The 24,060-nt window shown below is 42.9% G+C and overlaps 1 protein-coding gene across 2 annotated transcripts in view; it reads left to right on the top strand.

Moving 5' to 3' along the window:
* Positions 1–24,060, top strand: part of LOC121614542 (collagen alpha-1(XVIII) chain-like) — a 49,795-nt gene that overhangs the window by 6,287 nt on the left and 19,448 nt on the right. For both annotated transcript variants that reach the window (XM_041948468.1, XM_041948467.1), the window contains exons 3-14: positions 17,223–17,410; positions 17,747–17,956; positions 18,602–18,754; positions 20,756–20,830; positions 21,193–21,291; positions 22,144–22,255; positions 22,678–22,718; positions 22,845–23,018; positions 23,149–23,175; positions 23,270–23,332; positions 23,667–23,744; positions 23,943–24,005. In XM_041948468.1, the coding sequence (XP_041804402.1) occupies positions 17,223–17,410; positions 17,747–17,956; positions 18,602–18,754; positions 20,756–20,830; positions 21,193–21,291; positions 22,144–22,255; positions 22,678–22,718; positions 22,845–23,018; positions 23,149–23,175; positions 23,270–23,332; positions 23,667–23,744; positions 23,943–24,005 (1,283 nt within the window). The remainder of the gene's footprint in view (positions 1–17,222; positions 17,411–17,746; positions 17,957–18,601; positions 18,755–20,755; positions 20,831–21,192; positions 21,292–22,143; positions 22,256–22,677; positions 22,719–22,844; positions 23,019–23,148; positions 23,176–23,269; positions 23,333–23,666; positions 23,745–23,942; positions 24,006–24,060) is intronic.

Raw genomic sequence — 24,060 nt, 5'->3', positions numbered from 1 at the left:
GTTACAGGGAAAATCTAAATCTGGACCAATAATGGAAACTAAGCTTTTTGAGAAATGCGCCTGCAACACATGTAAATGAATGATCTGACCCCACGCCTTCACAGCAGAACTTTTTGTCTGCATGGAGACATGTGAGGGAATAGTCTGGGTTAATAGTGTTTCACCTCAGTCAAGTGTTGACTGCACCTGCACATAACCTCATCTGCACCCTGCTGTAAGAAAGTCTCCACAGAGGCAGAAACACAAATGCAAAAACGCCGCACTGCACAGCTTTTTGCTTCTGTGCTTCTGAACAATAGTGAATTTTGTGGTGCGGCTGCAGTGGGTGGATGTCAATAGATGGTACTCTGCCAGGGGGACTGTGGAGCAAACATGAGATAATATTTTCCTGTCACATTTCTCTGAAGGTTGTCTTTCATTCTGAGCAGTTTGCATCAAGTGTCTGTCACAATGCACAATGTGGAGCGGAGTGACATCAGTGACCTGCAGGACTTCGCTGTCCTTCTAGACGTGCTCCAAATCTCCTTCAAGTGACATGAACGCTCTCGTTTGTCATGTGAAGGGTGCTGTGTGGGAATCACACCTCAGTCAGTGACAGTGATGGTCTGCAGGAGGGCACGAGTGAAAGAATTCCCCCATCGCTGTGCCTCCCTTGGGCTTCATTAACATTCGTGCTGGAGGAGGAGATGAGCCTATGCGAGAAGCTCCGAGAGGTTGTTTGCTCTGAGAACAACACTTGCAGCTGAGCAAACACCGCTAACACCCGCCTACACACACACACGCACACACACACATACACTCAGACACACACACACACACACACACACAATGCCCTCTGCCTTATACATGCATAATCAGGACATAAGCGGATGTAAATAGTCAACCCGTCTCTATGATACCATATATTTGGAGGAATAAATAACTGACAGGCTGGGTTCCTTTGATACAAATCAGTTTATCTTTAATGATCTCTGTCTGTCCTCACTGTAACATAAGAATTACAAATTACTGTAATTACAAAGAAACATTTTAGAACACATGTAATACTTATTATAGTAAGCCTGCTTCAAAGCATTGTGTGTAATGGAGTATTAGAAACTTCTAATTGGTAACGGTGTTAAAGGGGGGACCAGGTCGGACCAGATCTTGCCACTAAGGTCTGTTCAATCTACCTGCCTGCCTGTCTGTTGAGGTCAGTGCGCTGTCCATCTGTGTCCAGCTGTCCTGCTTATCTCAGCACGCACACTGGATGGCTTTTTTCAGTTTCTGTGTATTTCATAGGGTGAAGAGAGGGTTGGGGGGGGCGGCAGGATGGGTGAAAGCAGGGACACTTGATGTAATGGAAATTGTCTCTCTGCAGATGTCCACCTCTGACCTCCTAACAACTCCAAACAATGCATTCTTTTCTTACAGTGTGGCACTGAGGGAACTTTGTGTGTGTGTGTGTGTGTGTGTGTGTGTGTGTGTGTGTGTAATGTTTGTGCATCTGTGTGTCCAAAGCCAGAAGTTCATCTGTAGTCAACGGGTTATTTTCTAAATAATCTGTGGATCGGCAGGCAGCCTGTAAACCATTAAACCAATCAGCTGTCATGCTGCAGAGCGCGTGCTGTAATCACATGCAACAAGGCGAATTTAACTTTGTTTTAAATTAAAAATGAGCCTTTTGCATTGCCAACAACCACCGAACCAGCGTAAACAGTTGCTATCTTAGGACTATAATGATGATATTTAAATCATTTGGCAGGAATCTATATTTTCAGATTAACTGGATGACTTGGTGTGATGTGGAAAACGTCGCTCATAGTGGGAAATTCAGAGAAAATCGCCCAACTCTTCAATACTTCTACTTAGTTAAAAGGTGCATTTTAGCATCTTTTAGCTCATTGTTTAATTTTATGGCCTGAGACTCAACTGTTCTGGTTCCAGCAACAGCAGCCAGCTGTTTTCAGCAAATAACATTGAATAAACTGACGGCACATTGCCTGACCAGCAGCAAACAGCAGACAGACCAAGTTAGCAACTAGCTATTATACACATATATAGTGGAGCATTTAGCAAATTCACTAATGAAAAGTTAAATCCACAATTAATAAAAGTTGTTCAGTTAATACACTGGGATGTTTTGCGATTGCAGCCTTACTTGGTGGGATGACCAGTAGGCTAGCATCTGGTGGCTAATGTCAGGCTATGTTTCAGACTCCACATGAACCCTAATTAACTTTTTATAGTAGATATTCTGACCACCTGAAAAGCTAAAATGCTCCACTGTTCACCAGCTAGTGACCTTTGTATGAAAGTCTGCTATTTGGTGCGTACAGTGGGTTCATCAGATCTTTTTCTCCTGGAATCAGGTGCCTAAATCGGCTCGCGACAACAAAGGTGATGTTTGGAGCCCTAAAATCAAAACACTGAGATCAAATTGAGTGATTATTCAATATGAGCAACTCATTTTTTCATTGTTAATTTACTGATGGTTGTAACTTCAAAGCTTATTTATGAATTTGATTCAATAAGATGTTGGTTTATAGGAGCATCAAGTAGCACTGTGCATGTACAATGATGTGAAGGACGTCCTTCCAGAGGGAGGGCAGAGGTCACATACAGGGTTTCTGCTAATGGACTCTGCAGAGTGACAACACAAGTCCTCTCAACCTTTGAGTCATGTGCTTAAAGTCCACTCAGTAACATCTGAGCATCTTCAGAACGGAGGAAATCTCAGACCAAGATAATGGAAGTTCGATAAACTGACTACATTCCTGGCTCGTCTTGTCAGCTATGTCATGTTGGCCCCATGACTCCTCTGGTGTAATTGGCCGGATGCCTGCTCCAATAATTATCCAAAACTATCTGCATGTTACTGAGGCAGGCTTTCATCAGAAGCATACAGGCATGAAGGTGATCTAAAAGTGAAGATAAACGGGGGAGATTGTTAGGGCCACTCTCCTGATGTGCCTATGAACGACACAATAAGCTCAAAGTTGTAAAATGACGTGTCACCTAAAACAAGCAGATAAAACAGTGTGTGTATAAATGTCCTCTGTATTAGAGGCTAATGGCTGTGAGCCATCAGTGAGCCCGGCCTGGGATTCAACTAGTTTATTTGATAGGATCAAGCCAGCACGCTGTTTAACATGGTTAGTCATTCAGCACGGTGCAATCTAGAGTCTACCTCTGCATGCTGTATTGGCCTTCAATGTCACACACACACACACACACACACACACACACACACACACACACACAAACACACACACACACATTCGTATCTTTAAATGGAAAAGAAGATCCTGTCTAGAGAGAGATCGAGCACAATATCAAAGTCTTGGTCTACAGCATCCATTGTCTGTGTGTGTGTGTGTGTGTGTGTGTGTGTGTGTGTGTGTGTGTGTGTGTGTGTGTGTGTGTGTGTGGGCAGGTCAGTTGTTTGGGTTAATCCTACCCTGGGGTCAAACTCTCCTTCTGATAACTTCTCTGACTTCTCTGTTTTCCTCTTCTCCTCTTATAATCTTTCCTCTTTTCCTTTCTTGTCCTCTGTTCTCTGCCTGTCTGTCTGTCTGTCTGCTTCTTTTCTCTTCCTCTGCCCTCCCTCGCTCTGCCCATCCTCCCACTCTTTTCCCAAGTTTAAGATTCATTTGTCACGAAAGATATTAATAAGCATGTTTAAAAACTACACACCAGGCCAACTCCTACTAATCATGGTCACATAAATGAACTTTCTGCTTCATTACCAACACTGATTGTCCTGCTGATGATAACATCTTATAGTCAGACACTCCTACAGTCAATTCTTCTCATTATATTTATACAAACTGTTTTGGCTGTAACAATCTGCTGTTTGTGTTTCCTCCGAATAAAACTGATGGAGACTGATAGATGGTTGCTCGCTGCCAGGCCACATCCTGCCTTTGTCTTCACTTAGGACGAGATAGAGGTTCAAAGAGTGCGAGTATGTGACTGTGACTGTGTGTGTGTCACTGTCTATGTCTGCGCGTGTGCACGTCTAACATTCCAGGCATTTTCTGTCTCCCACCTGCCGATCCGGACACAGAGGGGATCCGATCGCACAGACAGGTCCCGACCCACTTATGCAATCACCACCCAGTCTCAACTGTGTGTGGAGCCACAGCTAGAAAGTGCTGCTGCCCCTCAGTGACGTAGCTGTAAACTACAAGTTGGGGAAACTGAGCTCTCCATTTGACAGACCTTATTAACAAGCTTTTACGTGACAAAATGGTGCAAACTAACATCAGATATACATTCTTATGAAGCCTCTATTTTCCCTAAGTTTTGGTTTGTATCTCATTCATACCTTTTAGCATCGCTCACAGCTCACATCCACATCTCAATGAGGGATTTTCCTGAAGCAGTTTGGTCAAAAAAGCAGCCACCTCTAAAATGACTGAAAGCCTTGATTCTGTTTCTGTGTCGTGTTATTGATGCGTATCAGCGGCTTTATCGGCTGAATCACACTAAATGTGGATCACGGCTCACCACTCCACATGACGAAAGTGTTAGTTTTTAGAGCCTGAACAGCCTTTCTTGGCTGCTCTTTCCAATAAGAGCTTATAAAAGTACTCGGACATTTCCTGGCGGAACAGGGCCGAGAAATATGAAATGAAAACACGTCGTAGGAGGAGCGGAAGAGGGGGGGAGGGAGCGAGGGAGGCGCCTGAGAAAAACAGCTTTGCAACACAGGCTTCATTGATTACACGCTTGGTGGCTACAGTGTGCGTGTGTGTGAGTGTCTCAGAGCGTGCGTGTGTGGTATACGATTACCTGAGAACAGGTCCTCTCTGTTGACCTTTGCAGCCCGCCCATCCAATGTTGTGCTTTGGGGTTGGTGGAGAGGCTGTGTCAATCAAACCTGTTGGGGAACAGTAAAATATATTGTACAGTCACACACACACACACACACACACACACAAAGGAAAAACAATGAGTGCCCCATGTGATCTTGTGCTTGTTAAGTGTCCAAAGTTGAATCCTGTTATCGATTTTGTGAGTTTAGCTGAATGAATCGATTTATCATTGGGGACAATTTGTTTGCAAATTAGAAAGTTAGAAAGATTGAAAAATCACTTTGTTTGCATTTTCTAGTGCCTCATAAATGAGTTCTTGTGTTGTTCTGGCACAAAAACACTTTCCAGCGAGCCAAAACCTCTTTCGCTCTAATTGGCAGAGTGGACCAGCTTGGACACTCACACTCACACACACACACACACACACACGCACACGTAGGACTTACAAACACATGGAAACAGGAGTGAACACACTCTTATGTGACAGCTTTGACCATCATGAGCATCAGTGAGTCAGACTGCTACAGAAATACTGTCAGCACAGCGGTTAGCCATTGTTTCTTTTGTCTTCCCACAGTTTATTTGTCTTTCCTGCAGAACTGCCCTTTAATTTGGCACAGATGCTGGTACGGGAAATCCTGCAGGACTCTTTTGAACAAGTGAGATACTATTTGTCTCAGATACACATAGTCCTATTTGGAGCTCAAGTACGCCTACATACAACTGACGGAACACTTTTGTCGCAACTATGCGACAGTGATTTTCTAACTTTAGGTTTGGTCTAATTTTTTTACCATTAAAATATAGGTTTAGTCAATTTTGCATTCATACTAGTATCACCATCCGTCACTCCATCGTCTTTTTTAACTCCTCTGCTCTCAGATTAACTTGTTGTCAGCCCCATTGTGTGGTGTTACAGCGCTGCAACTGCCTCAGGTCGGTGGGAGGCATGTCTTTGTGATATCAGCCCTGTAGTCTATCGGTTCTTGTGACAAACTAATCTAAAGATTAGCCTCACACCAATTTGTTCATATACCAAATGGTAATTTCTTTTTTAGTTTAATTAGCTGAGCTACTGCACAATCTTGTACCCCCTGACAATGCTGAAGCAAACCCCCTGGGGTACACAGTTGGGAACCCTGGTCCAGATCACATGACAAGTAAGACTTCCTCAGATCAAACAATAGTCAGGTGAATGAATGTTTTCACCGTATTAACATCAGAACAGACATGATGTGCAGATCCTGTTTATAACTCATTTTGGTAGTATCTCTACATGACTGAATGTAAACCATAGACCAATTAGTTTGAACTACTCTTCATGCTTGTCTGTGTGCATTACAGCTTATGACCACTAGATGGCTCCAGAGTGCTGGTGTGTGTGGTCTTTTCCCTGTGTTTATGTGTCCACTTCATTGTGTCTCCTCCTTCTGGTAATTTTCAAGTTACTTATAACATACATGGAATGCAAATGAATGACATTCCTCATTAAGGGCTAACAATGACCATTAAGCCTGACTATAGAACATATTTCCAATAATAATAACATATACAGTGTCCGAAGCATCAAGCAACTCATTAAAACTGATTAAGAATTCATTATAGTCTGACCCATAATGCCATATGCACACATGTCCACTTGTCCTGTGACTTCCCATGTGTCTCCTTAAGCCACTTAAATGGCTATTTCTGTGAATAAATTCATAGGATCCCCGTGCGATAGGCTGTGACAGTAAACCAATTAGAGTTTATTGTCGGGGTCGTTGCTAGGTAGAGCGGGAAGTGAGAGAGAGGTGAAGGGTGAAGGGGTTACTCTTCCTGGAATCCAGAGGCCCTAAATGAGGTCACAGTGTATAGAAAAAAGAGGCTCTGAAAATACTCATAAGAATGTGGCAGCTTATCACCAGCTATTGCACATGAAAGTGGCCACTCTCTCTTTGTCACTTGCTGACGCCGTGATGCCTGATAGAGGCCATGCTAACGATCCCTTACATCCTTTCAGCTCATTCATACCCTCGGACCACTGGTGCTAGTTCAGTAGCAAACATTACAAGATTTCCTTTTGCTTTTGATCGTTATTGGTATTTTGCAGCCATTGTCTTTAAGGGGTTGCCCATAGTAACAAATCCACATAGAATTATCTCCTAACTCTGCTTTTCTGCTGCCCCCAAGTGGCCAAAATAGGAATAAATACTTCCTATAGAATTACTATCTATTATATTCAGTAAAGACCTCTCAAATTTACCTCCGGTTAATGGGGCCCAGAGAAGAACTAGTGGGGGGCTACAAGAATAAGGCACATTTGTAGGGTGCTCTGTGTGTGTGCTGGTATGGAATGCCAGGTTTCACTGTGCTAGACCCCATCCCATTCCACTCCCCTTTAACCCTGGCTAATCCATGACTGATCAAGCTTCTCCCCCCTGGAGGAAGTCCCCCCCTTACCCCCTCTTTCAATCTTAAACCTATCATCTGCTCCATTAGTAACCCCCCCAAAGTAGTCATTCAATGTTTTTCCATCCTGAGGGACCTAAATGTGTCCAAAACACTATCTATGAGAGTCTGAAACCCTTGGATGTATAGTTTCTGTTTCATCTTAATTCGCAGTAATTATGTATTCAGATTCAACAAGTCTTTCTAATTCTCCATACAGCAGAGCAATCGGCAGAACAAAACCAGTGTGTGTGCAGTCACTAAGCTTTCAGCTGAGAAAAGTGGGCCATGGCTCATCTTTTTGCTGTCAACAGCCAATCAGGTTTCCTCTGCACTCCCCACACTCGACCCAATGACCAAGTCAATCGCAGCATGAATAGCGTGTTATACACAATAATTGTGTGGGTTGCTCTGCGGCAGTTTTGTTTTGCAACAAGGGATTTGAAACGGCAAGTCAAAAACTGCTGACGCTGTGTGGGATCGGCTGCCACATTTCATTTTAATGAGTGGCATGAAGTATTTAGCATTAATTCAAAATTAAAGTTATCTAATTAACATAGTGATGGTTACACCCAATCCCCAAGCATTTTTGATCAAGAGGTGGATCAAGGTAAATCTCAATGTTAGAAAAGATTATTAGTCTCATGTTAGACGTTGCCTAAGTAGATAGCACTGATCACCATGATCTTGTGTTTTTGGGGTGTTTCCTGTATTTGGTTCAGGTTGCATCTTAACCCCAAACAAGTTTAACTTCAAGCAGAACAGGATGGAGACTGACATTTTCAGGCATCTTGCCTGCAGAGTGTGGCATTATAACGACGTGCACCAAAACATGCTTAGTGTGACCACGCCCCAACATGTCAAACGATGGGCCTGAACAAACACCTCCACCCAATGATCCTCAGCAGCACTCCAACCCTCATCCTGGACCTCACCAAACATTTAGAGGAGCACAATACAACAGAACAGGCATCCCTTTGTCATCAGCAACACGGGGCCTCTCTCGCTCTCTCCCTGATCAGTGAGCTGCAGCAGAGAGAACCTATCGCTCTGTAGAGGTTCCCACTCAACCTTCTGTACTGTTTTATGTTCGAGCTTCATTTTCAGTCAATAGTACAATTTATGCATTTCAACTTAAATGTATGTCCTGACAAAACAATTCTGAGCCCAAAAATTTTTAAATTTCCACTTATAGAGTATACAGGGAATGACATGTCCTTACTCATGGGTCAAGGCGCTAACATAAAAATACACAGAAGTCAACCCAATCGGCAGAATAAATGTGGTCATTGCAGATTTCTGCAAAGAAAAATGTTGAAACTTTAGGTTTCTTCATGATTCCATTTTCAATTTTCAATCTTATCTTATGGCAATACTGTGGTTAAGGTTTAGTTATGTTTAGGCAGGAAAAACAGTCAGGGTTATGAAAAGACCGTGTTTTGGTTTAAAATACCTGGTTGTGCCGCCACAAACATAGCTGGAAAATGCCTCAACCTCTCATTAGAAACACCCAGTTTTGTCGCCACAAACAAGGCTTGAACCATGGTCTGCTGCTTGGCAGCCGTCTTGCACAAAAATACACAAAAACACACAGAAATCAACCCTGCTGCAAGAATAAATGCTGGAATTTTACATTTCTGCAAACTACAGATATGTTGAAAGTTCACATTTATTTCCATTTAAATTTTACGTGTCTTAACGTCAATGTTATGCTGTGACAGCGCTGTTGTTAAGGTGTGGGTAGGGTTTGGCAGAAAAAACACTTGGTTACGGTGAGGAAAATACCAGGTTTTGGCTTAAAATACTCAATTTTGTGCCCAGAAATACACCTGGAAAATGTCCCAACATCTCGTCATAAACACCCCCCTCTCTTTCATACCCATCGTTTTGTGTCTCACTATGGGAATGCCTCTCGCATGACCTTATCAGAAGCTCAAATAACATTGCCCCAGCCCTAATTGGCTGGCATTAGTGACGCCCGTGTCAGGAGCGGATGGGGCCTTCCTTCTCCTCTATATATTAGGCTAACATAGTAGCAGTCATCATTCAAAAGCCTCTTGAGCTTGTTGATAACTGTGCAACTGGGTGTACAGTCGCACACTTGTTCACAATTAGTAGCAGTAGTCTAGGTTTGGTGTAAGGCAGCAATATTTTACCTTGGAAAGTAGCAATATTTCAGGTTGAGGCAGACCCTGGAGGGCTTGATGATGGGGGAGACTTGGCTGACTCAGAGGTTGTTGTTGGAAGGAAAAAATGAGGAACACATCTTCTTTGGTAGCACCTGCCGAGCTGCACAGGTCGCTTTCTCCCCCTCAACTTGCAAGGAGCAACTCAATGAGATGGCAGGTGACGGTAGGTAGGTAGAAGGGGAGGCCATACAGCGAGACACACCCCTCATGGGAAGCTCCATTGTCAGTATTAGTCCATATTTTTCCCATAGTGAAACAAATGGTATGAAAGAGAACGTGAGGTTATGGACATAAACCCTGTTCTCTGATGAGCATGAGTGAGTACTTTAGCAGACCACCCCCCTTGCTATGGAAGGCCTGTATCACAGCTGGAATCAAGTCATTTTTAGGGCAACGCCACTTTGGCCTTATACAAATTACAAATACAAATTACATATTATGAAGAAATGATAAATGGACTGTTGTTTTGTTTTTTTTACATGTAAACAACTCACATTAATTATTATTGTTATATTTTAATGAGAAAATGTAATCTATAAATGGGCTGATGGTGATCAAGATTAATCTGAACAACTATTAGCATGTGAATCTGAGACCGTAAGAGCAGTCACAGAAATGACTTAAAAACACAACACTGTGAGTCTACCCTCATCACTAGACAGAAAGAGGTCATAGTTCTCAAGTTTCATCAGTCATTCATAACACCATAAAGTACATTATGTGAAGCAAAGTAGTTTAAAAACATGAACACAAAGGGCAGCCACTTACTGCACAATGCTGTTCGAACCTCAATACATTTATCTGATAACTAGCCTGATCAGCCACCGTCAATAATCAATACAAATACACACTATTAGACTGTAAATCATGAATCAAGCAAATAGCTATTCCACAGTCAATGTCAGAAAACCTTATCAAATTTTAGCAGTTACCCAGTGTGTCTGAGGTGGTAACAAACCTTAAAAAAATATATACATACAGTATTTGAGTTGAACAGAATCTCCCTGTGCTCTCCAGGGAAAATCAGGGGAAACACCAATCTCCCTTTAAGAAATACGACATATTAAGAATTCCTTACGCGCCCGCAAAAACACATTACTGTGGAAACACAAGATAAAAGGTGTCACATGAAGACAGTCTTCTTGTCAATTCGGCATCAATATAATCCATAAAGATAAAATGTATTTCCGTACAAACATCACTGATTTTGGATTTTGTCACCTCAAGAATGACAGACGAACTGCTTCAAAAATGAAGATTCTTCACTAAAATACAGGCTGGTTGGAGGATCAGATACACACCAAACAACAACACTGTGTAGTATCAGAGAAAAATGGGGCTCATCCCCTGAACACATCGATAGTGAGTTTACTACGTCCTTTCAGATTATATTGCAGGACAATTACCTATCAACACCCCTGTAAATTAAATATTACTGAATGCATTAGACAGATACGCGGCAGATCTCACAGAAACTTATAAACTGTATGTATGTTCGTAGTCAGATAACACTGTGCAGCAATATACCTGTAAACTTTACATCAGTGACTGGGCAGCACATGAGATGCTTATTAAGCCGTGGAGGCATGGAGGGGGCTCACTTTTGGGGGGCAGCAAAACTGGCCCCCCTTTGGCCATATTAAACTACTGAACCCATACATCACACTAACCTCTGTAGCAGCTGGAACTGCTTGTCTTTGGTGAGGCTCTGATGTCAAATGGTAGTGATGATGATGATGATGATGATGATGATGATGCTACCGGCACCTGGTTTTCCAGGTTTGAGTCAGGCAGTCTTGAGCACCCCTTCACAAATTCTGCTCCTGAATGAGGTTTCAGCTCGCTCACAACTAGAGTCGGCTGCAGGACTCTGTCTCTGTCACAATGTGTCTGTGAAAGCTGCTTGTTGGAAATCCAAACTCCACCGAACAGCTTTAACTTTATCACAGTGCATTTGTCCTCGCAGCTCATCCAGATTAGCATGTTTAGCTGTAATGACGCTCGAAATTAGCCTTCTTCTTCACTGTGAGCTTGTCAACACAAACTAACTTAGACACATAGACTAGGCTTTTACATCAAAAGAAAAAATGCTTGTCCCTGTCTCTGGGAAAGCACGACACTCCACATCCACTTACACTTTATTGACAGGCGCCATGATGGATTGACGTGTTGACGTATTATCAACCGAGACGCAGATGTTGCGTTTAGGGACCGCTCGGGACAACGTGAAACTTTAGTACGTAGTGTTATTTTCTTTATTGCTGAAAAAGAAACTGCCTTTTTTGTATTTATGAATTGCCTCAGGCCATATATGGCTCGGAGGCCGAGGCTTCCCAGTCAAAAAATTAACGATATATGGTCCATAAAACAGTCTTCTTCTCATCTTGTTATGTGTATGTCAACGAACTATGTACAAAAGATTTGGATTTGAATTTGGATTAAAGGGCAGGACATGTGTACAAATATATTTCAGACCAGTGTAGTATATCAGAGTAGTAAATGAATTAAAATGGGACATGGCAAGCATTATCTCAAACCTCCAGTCACTGTACAGCCAAGTGGTTGAGATGAACGGCTTTCAGGTTTCTCTTCGGGTGTTTTTTGTGTTTTTGTTTTCTTTTTTTTTTTTTTTTTTGTCGCTCTCAAACTATTCTTAATGTGCCATGTTGCTGAAAAAGTAATAGTAAGAAAAGAGGGTGGAATGCTTTGCCCAAGTGTCCTAATAAAGAAACCTCGATGCCAATGCCAGCACAATCTTTTCTGTACCCAATGTGGCTTTATATGGTATTTTGTTTGATATCTCACCACAAGCCTCATCAGTAGACACCTATATGAATCCTAAGATGTGAAGATGATGGCACTTTTTAACTGAAACATGTTGTGCTCCTCAAGGTGCTCATTTTGACATTTCTGCTGTTTTAGTTGGTAAACAGGAGGCAAAGGATTGACGGCAAAGGTTTTGCACCTGCAGTAACATAAATGAGGTATCTCATCCTAAATCTGTGTGTCTGTGTGCTAAACTTGACATGTTGTACATGTGGCATGAGGGGTAGGCCTAGAGACCATAAGTATGACCCAGAGAACAGAGAGAGAGAGAGGGATAGATGGGAGGAGAGGAGAGAGAGGAAAGGAGGAGGAGGAGGGAGTAGTGAACTAACTAACTCTCTAATCTGCCTGTCTGACAGAAAAAGGGAGAGAAAATCAAGTCTGCTGTGTCGTAGAATGCAAGAGGAGGGGGAGTCTGTAATTACACAGGGAGAGAGGAGGGGAGGGAGAAGAGAAAAAGAGAGAGATGTCAGGGAGTTACAAACATAGCAAGAGACAGAGACTGACAGAGAAAGGACATAACGAGAGAGGAGAAGCAGAGAAAAGGAAGGAGAAGGAACAACCGAGAGGACAGTGACAAACTGAAAGGTCATTCCTTGGATATTTTGTCTTGCCGTGGATTTCTTGGATTACTGAGATTAACTTTTCCACACTCTGCAGGACTCTGCATGTGCATCATTTCAGAGCTGGAGACTTAGCACTGTGTCTTGCCTGTATGCCTGTTTGCAGGTGTTTAGTACTTCTTAGCTGCAGTTAACAGAATTGGCTTGTTTGCACGTGCATGCAATACATAGGAAGAGGATGGGAGCCCTTCGCCTCTCTCTCGCTCTCCTCCTCCTCCTCTCCTCTCCTGTACGAGCCCAGTGGTGGAGCTTCATCTGGGCGAATCCTAAAACGAGCACCAGCTCTCCTCCTCCCTCCGTTACCCCCTCCATCACCTCTCCATCCGTCACTTCCCTGAGCCCTTCTGACAGCCCAGGGACAACAGAGTGGGTGATAACGGAGAACGGGGTGGCAGAGAAAGCTCTGGAGGGTGGCGCTCAGACAGAGGGGTCTGTGCTGACCCCTACCCCCACCCCAGGAGTGGCAGTCTTTGGCCACAGCACTGCAGAACCTGGGATGTCACCTCCAGAGGGGAATGCAGGTGGAGGCAGTAAAGACAGGGCCCAATACAAACCACTGAAACACTGGAAGAGTGGTGAGTGTTACAGGGATGTTGATGAGAGGTAGTTTCATTTCAGACTTCTTTCCCAAGCTCTCCTACAGGTCAGATTTCCACAGAGGTTAGAGCAGCACTTCCTTTTTGGCTTGTGAGCCAGAGAAGCAATGTCTACATGGCAGGCCTCATGTAAATGCAAGTGTAAACTTTTCAATATTTCACAGTAAAAAAGCAAAAATTAATGAGAGGTCAGAAAAAATAGACAGCATTTTTGTCAGGGAAATCTGTCAGTATTAGAAATCTTATTTCCAATCTCGCGCATCACCTCCTAGGTTGGGAGTAAATTGGATCTGACCACTCTGTAACGATAACAACTCTCTGGCTCACTTGGAGGCTGACACAAGTTGCAAACACAACACTGACATATTCACACCTTATAACGCTGATACAGTTGCCTATTTACACGTGTAGTCAACACAGAGCAACATTAACCTCCACCTTCTACTGGGAAAAACATGTGGCTCTTAAGGTAAATGCACCACTGTGTTCACCTGCTAGTTGCTAACTAGTTGCAAACTGTCCGTTTGCTGTTTAGTGCTGGGCAGGTTGTGTAAATAAATATCGAACAGTTTATGCAAGACACTTCAGTTTGTCTACTCACAAACTTCAAGTATCCCTGGATGGTAGCAGAGTACAATTTTAAATGTCCAAAATACTCAGAGCAACCGTCATTATTGAATATCTGCAAAGAAGCTTATGCTTTGAAATGTCAAACAGGTAATTCTGCATAAATGTGAATGGATTCTACCCATGTTGACGTGTGTTTTATGGGAAACTGTGTAAGAAGACAGAGCATTTACTCTCTACATTCCTCTTTTTCAGCCTAATTAGTCCACCATGCTGACTAACCTTTGATTGCCTGTTATTGGTTCAATTGGTTCATAGGTTTAGTCTCATATTTGGACTAATGTTTAACCATATCTACTATGGTAAATGTTTTCCCGTCGTGTCCCAGTGTATCTCACAAAGCAGAACAGAGGCCCGAGTTGTTATTGCTGTAGAGTGCTGGTATGTGACACAGTTGTACCCTGATGTGCTCTGCATTAAATCTCTGAGAGTGGGCTAAGCAGCGGGAACCTTTTGTGTGGCACAGCAGGATCAAGATGGGTTTAAAAGGTTATACGTGGCAGTACTAGGGGGCTTGTTAATATTGGTTTTATAAGCCCCCAGAAGCTGATCAAGAATCCGTGTGGCCGACATGACGAGGATTAGGTTCAAAAGGAGGGAGTTAGGGTGGAAAATGCTTGATTTGGTGTTTGACAGAAGAAATGAATGTGATGAACCTAGTGAACGATATGCTGTTTGATTGGCTGACTTCTGAAGTCTGCTTATAGAAGTGAATAAATAAAGTGTTTGCACCTTGATACACTTGTAAAAGACATTAGTGTCAAATCTCGTCTCATTATAAAGTGAATTATGTCAAAGTATACTCTTAAACCCATATCACATGATGTCATTAGAATGGGATTTGACCACAGACCTTCCTGGCGCTGTGACTCATTTGTATAAGCGTGTGTGCATGTGGGTCTTGAAAACAAGTGCTGAAAAGTAGCTCAGAAAAAGTAATATTTACTTAAGTACTACACTTATCTATCTTTTTTGCAGTATTGTACTTAAGTATTTCCATTATATGCAACTTTTATTTTTTTTAAAAAAGCATTGTAGATTCAAGTAAGCTTAGTACGTTACGTTTGCACTTTTACTTTAACTTTTTACTAAAAATATGGTACTGTTGTTCTTTTAGCAGAGAAAGTACTTTCACCTGTAACTGAACGTTTTTATGTGTTGGTATTTTGTTTATTTTGCTTAAAGCTGCATTAATGGATTTTTTTGTCCTCTCTCTTATTTGGAGTTGTGCTTCTGGATACCTGATGAATGCAAGTCCAGTACTCATTCTCCTTTTAGCTTTGGTCTGGTCTGAACCAGCCCCTGAGCTAGTTATCGCTCTGCTGCTTGGTGCTGGGCAGTGTAAGTTAACTTCACACTGGGTACATCAGCTTTTGCACAGCTTCATGCTGACTAACATTTGTTTTAACATGCAGTATAAAACTGTTCATGCAAAGACAGGAAAGACATATCTGAATATATAAAGCTGCTTTTATATCACACATTTAAGTATTTATTATATTGATTTCTAAGGTACACATGCTGGATGAAAGCTGAAGGAGCACATGTCAATGATCTATTTTGTAAAAGAACAAAGGTCTGTTTATTTATTCCATGACACGGGGTTGCACAGAAGTAATCAGTTATCCATCTGCTTCCCAGTTTACCCATTAAGCCTGACAACTTCAAACCAACTTGAGCTTTTCTACAGTCAGTGCTCTCTGCTTTGTAGTAGCCTGTGGCTGACCCACATATCTGATCGCCTTGTTTCACTTCTTTTTTGGCCAACATAGGCCTTGAGAACTCCTCACAGCACTAAGATTGTGAACATGGTCCTTCTAGAAATGGCTGCCGTCCAAGTTATGACTGATAATCACCACCAGGTCGCGGCTGCCAAGTCAGTCTCAGACGAGGTTCCAAAAGTCATATTGGCCATTATTTTAAATGTGTGTGTCTCACAGTGCAGGAGAGAAAAGTTAAAGCGGTTTAACATCAGCTCTCCCAGAGCAGAGTTTGTCTGTTCCTATCAGTCATTACAGAGCACTCATGACTTAACATCTGGACTGGAGGTGTGAGAACTGCGGTGTGTGTGTGTGTGTGTGTGTGTGTGTGTGTGTGTGTGTGTGTGTGTGTGTGCATGTGTGTGTGTGTGTGGACATGCTTCTGTGCATTACTCACACTACTGAAAGTGGAGCTCAGCACATTTATTCATTAATTGTTGCATATGGTGTTCAAAATCTGCAAACAAAGTACACACACACACACTGACAAACACACACACACAAACACACACACACACACGCACACACTTAAACCCTCTAATCAGGTATGTTTCCAGTTGGTCAGGCTGATGAATTAGAGACCCCCAGTTGCTGGCTTGTCTGGTCTTGGGTTTTTCAGTGTGTGTTCACATGGGTGATATGTGTGTTTGATGTGTGCAGTGTATACAAATGCATTTCTATCTCTCACTGTGTGTGTGTGTTTCTGTGTGTGTGATATATATACGTAGGTAGCAGGGGTGACCCTGGCTGGAATGCTGAGGTGAGAGTTTGTCGCTACGGGAGACAGGCTCCATAGTGGGGGGAATCAAGGGAATGTGAAGCCATCTCTTCACATACACACTGAACACTCTAATTGCCAGCCATTGTGTGTGCATTTCTGTTTCGGAGGATTATGTCCATGCGAGGCAGAGCAGCGAGGCGTGGGCAGAGTCTGGATCAGGTCAAGTCAAATTAAAGCCATGTCAAGATGATCCTGGTGCATCTCTCCCTGAGTGTGTTGTACGAGCCAGCAACACACAGATAGCAAACAAAGGAAGCTGCCAGAACAGCTTCTGTGCACCTCGCGTAAGGTTCACTTACAGGTGGACGTTCCAGTCAAGTCATCCCACTGTGAAGAAAAACAAGTTTCCAGTGGGGGGATAACAAGCAATTGAAAATAATGAAACAATCAACTTAAGTTAGATTTGAAGTGCCCTCTATCAGTTGAAGTTTGTTAACGTAGAGTTATCTTTCATCTTTTGATCACTTAATGTTTCTCTGACCACTTCCGGCAACTCTGATAGCTATAATTTAAAATGTGTCGATCAAACTAAGCAGTCACATGCGAACAAACACAGATAGTCATGCACTGCATTGTCCCCGTCTCTGTCAGAGCGAGGCCCAGGAGGTCACCTGGACCTGACGGAGTTAATCGGCGTCCCCCTCCCCCCCTCTGTCTCCTTCACTCCTGGCTATGAGGGTTTTCCTGCCTACAACTTCGGGCCCGAAGCCAACATCGGCCGGCTCACCAAAACCTTCGTGCCAGGGTCATTCTACAGGGACTTTGCCATCATTGTCACGGTAACGCTAGAGAACTACACCCCTCAACTTTGTATACCAACTTTGTATGCTGTCATCCTTCTATGCAAAATAACCTTCTTTATTGTCAGCTAAGGCCACATTATGTTGAATTTATGTTGAAATTTGGTCATAAAGCAAGACTTCATGTCTTAAACTTTTTTTAACTTGCATGAACAAAAGATGTTACTTTAGATTTGTGCATTTTTTCTATGATACCCGATCCATTTGTACTTCTGTGTCTAGTAGTATGAGTGTAATATTCATACAATAGGAGTAAAATACCGAAGCAATGAGCCTTAGTGACCTCCGATGTCTTCTGCCTTGCCCTTACATCAGGTGCGTCCAGACACTCAGAGAGGAGGCGTGCTCTTTGCCATCACAGATGCCCGTCAGAAGGTGGTGGAGCTGGGTTTGGCCCTCACTCCGGTGCGTGGGGGCCTCCAAAGCATCTTACTGTACTACACTGACAATGAGCAAGCTACCCACAGCCACAAAGCTGCTGCCTTCAGTGTCCCAGATATGACCAACCAATGGACGCGATTCACGGTGAGCATTACATACTAGGAGGAATGCTAGGATTAAAGGAGTATTCTCAGCGGACACAGACCTTTTATTAAATATGTTTATGCTCCACCTCAGCCACAAACGGCCCCATTTGTAAGTAGATCATTTCTCTTCTATGCGTATTTTATTTCGAACCTGCTGGAATATGTTAATTCACTTCAGAATGAGTCAAACATTTAAAGTTTTAATGCTTTTTTTTGCACTCTAAAATTCTTTGAACATGTGAAAAAATGTTTAGCAGTGCAGTGAGATGACTTCACTAGTTTCCAATACAAATCTATTGATTATGTTTCTTACAATATATCTATTTTTGCCTGAAATTCTTGAAAAAACACTTTTGAAAATGTTGATATTAGCTCTTCATTTCTACCAGAACAGAACCACCACATTCACTGACATGTCAGGATGTGATTTGAAAATGACAGGAAGTTTGAGAGTTTGATCTCTGACATACAGTATGAGGAAAAAGAGAACAGACACAAATAAAGCATCGATTTGCCTTGAATCTTGGCATCTTCACCGATCAGTTTTTCAAAACTCAAACAAAAAAAGTCATGTTGAACAAAACAATGAGGAATTCCAGAATGAAACCCTACATTGAACTGGTGTATTTGATCTGTCTGTCAGTTGGTGGTGGAGCATGAAGAGGTGCGTCTCTACATGGACTGTGGAGAGGCCGAGAGGACCACCTTCCATCGGAGGCCAGAAAGACTCACCTTCTCGCACAATTCAGGCATTTTTGTATCGAATGCGGGAAGCACGGGGCTGGACAAGTTCGTGGTAAGTCTAGAAATCCTCTAAATGTGGCTATCTGTGTGTGTATGTGTAACGTCTGGAATATAACGAGTTTTCTCTCTGCAAGAAAGGCAAAGAGAAGGAGAATGAAACTGACGGACTGTGTTAATATCAGTGTGCAGTGTGTCTCAGGATTACATATGTGTGTGTGTGTGTGTGTGTGTGTGTGTGTGTGTGTGTGTGTCTGTAGGTGTGTTTTGTTTACATGTGTTCTGGCCTCTCATTACCATGTAAAGAGCTGACATGTCCCCTGACCTCAGTCCGTCTCCTCTGGAAATTTCCCAGATTTCAGTGGACTGAAACATTTTTTTCTTCCACTGTACTATCACTGATGATGCCTCTCACCCCAGCACATGCTTACTGAGCGTTGCCACAGTGAGGAAAGTGACATTTGATGACTGCGACCTCCAACGCTGATCAGGATACAGCCAGGCCTTAACAGGGTCATCACATTGAGCACTACTTCCTGAGCTGACCCTGTCCGAGCCTTTACTGGATAAAACTCCGGAGATCAGAGACAGAGAGGAAGTAAGAGGGGAGGAGGGAGATGGCGAAGAGGGAAGGGAGAGGGGTGAGAGGTGGAAGGGAGGAGAGCACGGGGGAGTAAGTCGATGGCAGATGAGGAAGTCAGCGATGTCAACAAGGCTTACATGTGGTCAGATCAAGGGCTCGACTCAGGCCTTTAAGCGTGCTGTGATGTCAACATGATGGTGCATTCAGTAGGAGTGACATCTTACTGTACACAGCGTCCCAAACAGAGTAAAGACGCAACTCAAAGACTCAGCTACTGAAACTAGTCACGCTGATCCTCGTCTGTCAGTTTTCAATTCAACGATGCTCACAAATACGAGCCGTTTGTGACTTGTTGCCATGGTGAGTGAACGTGGCCCACTTTATTCTGCTTTGTTCAGTTTAGCCCAACTTTCTGAACGGGTTATCTGAAGCATGACGACGGAGGATGTGCACCCTCAGCATCGGTCATGTCCAGTCGGAAATATCTGGGTCACTCTGTGTTTGTGTGTCGTGCATGTGTGTGTGCGTGTGTGTGTGTCCTTGGTTTGTTGTCTTGGGCCACAAAGGAAAACAGTAATGACATGGGGCCCTTCTGAGCATGTGTTTGTGTGTGAAGGTTGTGAATGTTTTGAATATTGACCGCAGGTTTTGACATTTCTCTCCATGTTCCCATAGAAATATATAAACCAGCATTATCACTACCATGCTCTGAGTCTGTGTTGTGCATGTGCGTCCTTGGAACTCCGGTCTCTATGGTGACTGTCCTTCATTGTGTGTGTGGTGCTCCTCTGTTTATCTGGAGAGAAAGAGGCTACAACACAATCACACTATAAAGCAGTGCTTCCTCATGCCCTCCTGCAGAGACCAGAAAAATTAAAACTCAAATTTGCCTATTTAACCCTTCTCAGATGATACTACTGCTTTCTACAAAATGCAACTCTCTTCACACAAAATCTGTTTTATCAAAGTCTATTAAAAAAAGTTAGTGAAACTATTTTGTAATATGATGACGAATAACCTTTAAAGGAACAATCCAGGAGAGGTTGAAACACCTGAAACATGACACCCTGGCTTGAATATGATTCAGATCCATACAGAGAAATCCATTACGAAAGATAAAGACCTTCTTTGCATTCTAGGAAATGTAGGAAATGTCTCAGTGGATAAAGACAAGGTAGGGAAAGTGTTTTCATTTAAAAAGTCAAAAATTTCAGTTCATTAGAAGTCCTGGTTGACTTAGTCTCATATGTCATATTAAGTCTGTTTGTATGCGCATGTAAACATCATATCCTGGTTTCACAAACCTGAATAAGCCCTCATCCCATGTTGAAAAACTTTCCAGCAGTGGAAAACATATTTAGGTTTTTTACTTAAAACTTTTTTTTACTAAAAAAACATCAGATTCTAGAAGCTCTTTGTAATTCATGTGTGCAAAAATGGGATTTTGTTGATTTTTTTTATCTCTCTCTCCAGGGATCCATTCAGCAGCTGGTGATAAAAGATGATCCCAGAGCAGCTGAGGAGCAGTGTGAAGACGATGATCCTTATGTGAGAAACACACATTAAACACAGTCGAGGTGGCTGACACCCAGGACCCCACTATTTCAGACAAAAGGGGAGACTCTGAGAGGAGTGGTTCAAGAGCTGTACAATAATATATACATGAGTCGACAGCACCCCCTAGTGGTTAAAGAGCTTCACTGAGCAATAAGCTGACAACTTTTTGTTATTTTCCTGCCCTCTGTCAGTCTAACTCTTTATTTCCCCATTAGTTTCTGTCATTAGTTCTTTTGTTTGTAAAATTATGTATAAAGGACAAAAATGTGGGACACTGCATTATCATTGGTCGACATTTTTGGCTCTAAGCTTGTTTTTTCCAAACCAACTTGTAATGTGATGTTTTAATTAAGGCCTCGGGATACACCAGTGGAGACGATGCTCTGGACGACAGAGAGACAGAGGAGGAAATGATGAAGAGCACACAGGAGAGACAACATGGCACAGCACAGGTGGGTTGGCTGAAGGAAGTGCTGGGTGGTCGGAGGTGCTCACAGGTGATGTTGTGTTTTGGTTGGCCACAGTATTACATAAAACGGAAACACACCACATGCCTGTGAAATATTTCATGACTTTGTAAACATGAGAGTTAACAGCATCCTGCAGGTTTGAAGAACTGCAAGAAAGCTGTGGTTTGTTTCCCAGTTGAAAGAATATGCTGATCCTGAAAAGAGTCTGGTGGATGCGAGTATTTAGTCTGTTATGGTTGAGCGTGTGTGTGTGTGTGGTTTGATACACCCCTCTCCTTATCATCAGAGCCCTAAAACAGCAGTCCCTATATACATCTGTGTGGGTGTTTCTTCTCTGTTCCGGTGCCATGTTTCATTCTCCCACCACCAGGAAGTCAGTCCGACCCCAAACATCCCATAATCAACATTTACTTTGAGGCTTCAAAGGAAACTGTCCTTCAGGGGCTGGGTAACTGATATTAAAGTCTTTCTGGTCTGGAGACTTTCAGCAACAACAGCGTCAACAAAAAGCTCAGACGATATGATATTATTAGATATTTTCTTCCAGATCCTGTTCAATGAATTCAGCATTTTCAGTTTTATTTGTACAGTATGAATCCTTATGGTTTTAGTTAGTTATCCTTCAAGAGGCTACTTAAGTTGAGATGCTTCAAACGTTAATAAGCGAGTTTCCATTAGCCTTGCTCTGATGGCTTTAATCCTCCTGTGACGACACAGAGGTTAAAATGTATGATACCACAGTATTTGCTCAGCCAAATCACGTTTCTCACAGGAAGAATCGATTTGATTTGGGTGACCCACTGACCTGCTCATCTTCTTCATTTCTTTGAGAAGGAGGACAGTGTTCCAGTCAGAGCTCCACCCACTGAGGCTCCGGAGGTGGAGCTTGATGAGTACTCCGGTCACCAGACCCCAACAGAGGCCAGTGAGGAAATGCTGATAAGAGGTCAGACTGAACGTAGTTTTTCCGTGTTTTCTGTGTTTTATCTGTAGCAGTAAATTCAATTCCTGATCCATTTGATCCCAGGACTGGCATCATAAACTTGTGTTAAGGAAATGAAAGAAGCTCTTCTTCTCTGCCTCAACACTCAAAGCTTCAGCTTCCTACAGTTGTAATTATATGCTTAGTTCATCCTGATAGGAGCAGGTGAGGTTTGTTACAGCAGCAGCATGCAATAAGCTAAATGAATATTATGTAGCCAGGAACAGCGAATAGGTACTTAAATCAAGTTTTTCTTTGATTGTCACCAAACTCATCTCTTACAGTACACTTGAAAAGTGGCAGCATGCATATCTACAGTATGACCAGTGTAACCTCACAGTAATCTGATTGGTCAAACCCGTTGATGTCATATTCTATGTGCACAGGGCCACACCGGACAGAGGAGGCCGGGGAGAGGTCAGGAGAGGTCAGTTCAGATGTGTTATTTGTAATAACACATGTTTTAAATCTTTTGCACAGCATTGTCTTTCCATTCCAGTCAGTTTTCTTTACACACATACGCACGATATGAGGGTTTTATTTGAATTTCCAGGCTCATGTCAGGCATGGGTTAAAAGGAGAACGTGGAGATCCTGGACCCAGAGGCCCACCTGGCCCACCAGGGCCTACTTATCGACCCGGGCAAGCTCAGCCTGGACCAAGAGGGCCACAAGGACCGCCAGGAATCCCTGGATCCACAGGACTGCCAGGGAGAGATGGACAGAAGGTGTGTGTGTGTGTGTGTGTGTGTGTGTGTGTGTGTGTGTGTGTGTGTGTGTGTGTGTGTGTGTGTGTGTGAGTGTTTATAGAGTTCACGAGATTTAGAACAAATCCTAAATCCTTCTTTCTCTCCACAGGGAAGCAAGGGTGATAAAGGGGATCCAGTAAGTTATTTATCTCTTTAGCGCTTCTCATGTCTTGTATCCCATGTAACAACTAAACTGAAATGAAATGAAATTTACTGTTTTTAACGTCCAGGGTCAGAGAGGATCTCAGGGATTTCCAGGTTTGGATGGAGAAGCTGGAGTTAAAGGAGAGAAGGTACGGCTAAAGCACACATGGTTGCACTGAATAACTTAGTACAATAGGTAGACTGTTTATTCCAAATAAAGTTCTGCTGGGAAAGGTTGGGGGTCCTGGCATTCATGTGGATGTTTGCTGGAACAAGTCTGATCCACAGACACCCCACCTTGCAACACACCCAAAGGATCCACCACCATGCCACACCCTCAGAGTGGTGTCCATGCCTCGATGGCTCAGAGCTGCCTCGGCGGGCAGTTTTAATATTGTGGCTGATCAGTGTATGCCACCAAATGTAGTATGAAAAACAGACCTTTTGCTTCTGTCCTCTCCTTCCTGCCTTTCCTCTCTACAGGGAGATCCAGGAGTTGGTTTACCAGGCCCTCCCGGCCTCCCTGGGCCTCCTGGGCCCCCCAGATCCCGCAGTGTACCTGTGAGTATCACAGTTCATGGTTTCACTCTGTGTATTTTTGTTGGTACATATAATACGCACTTGTGTCATTATCCTGCATTTCTGAGAGATAAAATCAACATGTAGTAAATGTAGATGAGGGTCAAGGCAAGATGTTTGAAGCATCACAAACACCCGTGTGTACGTGCATGTTAGACTGTGTGTTTCTCTGTGTTACAGTATGGAGCAGATGCCCTGGGTTCTGGGTTTGAAGACCTGGAGAGCGACACTGAACTCATCAGGGTAAGAGAAAGGCCAAAGAGATACATGGCATAATCTGATGGTTTAATTTGGCTTA

This window comes from Chelmon rostratus, chromosome 12, assembly GCF_017976325.1.
Source record: "Chelmon rostratus isolate fCheRos1 chromosome 12, fCheRos1.pri, whole genome shotgun sequence".
In the NCBI taxonomy this organism is placed as follows: domain Eukaryota; kingdom Metazoa; phylum Chordata; class Actinopteri; order Chaetodontiformes; family Chaetodontidae; genus Chelmon; species Chelmon rostratus.
The sequence above is the reverse complement of the archived record's forward strand: the minus strand, read 5'-3'. Positions and strand labels throughout refer to the sequence as shown.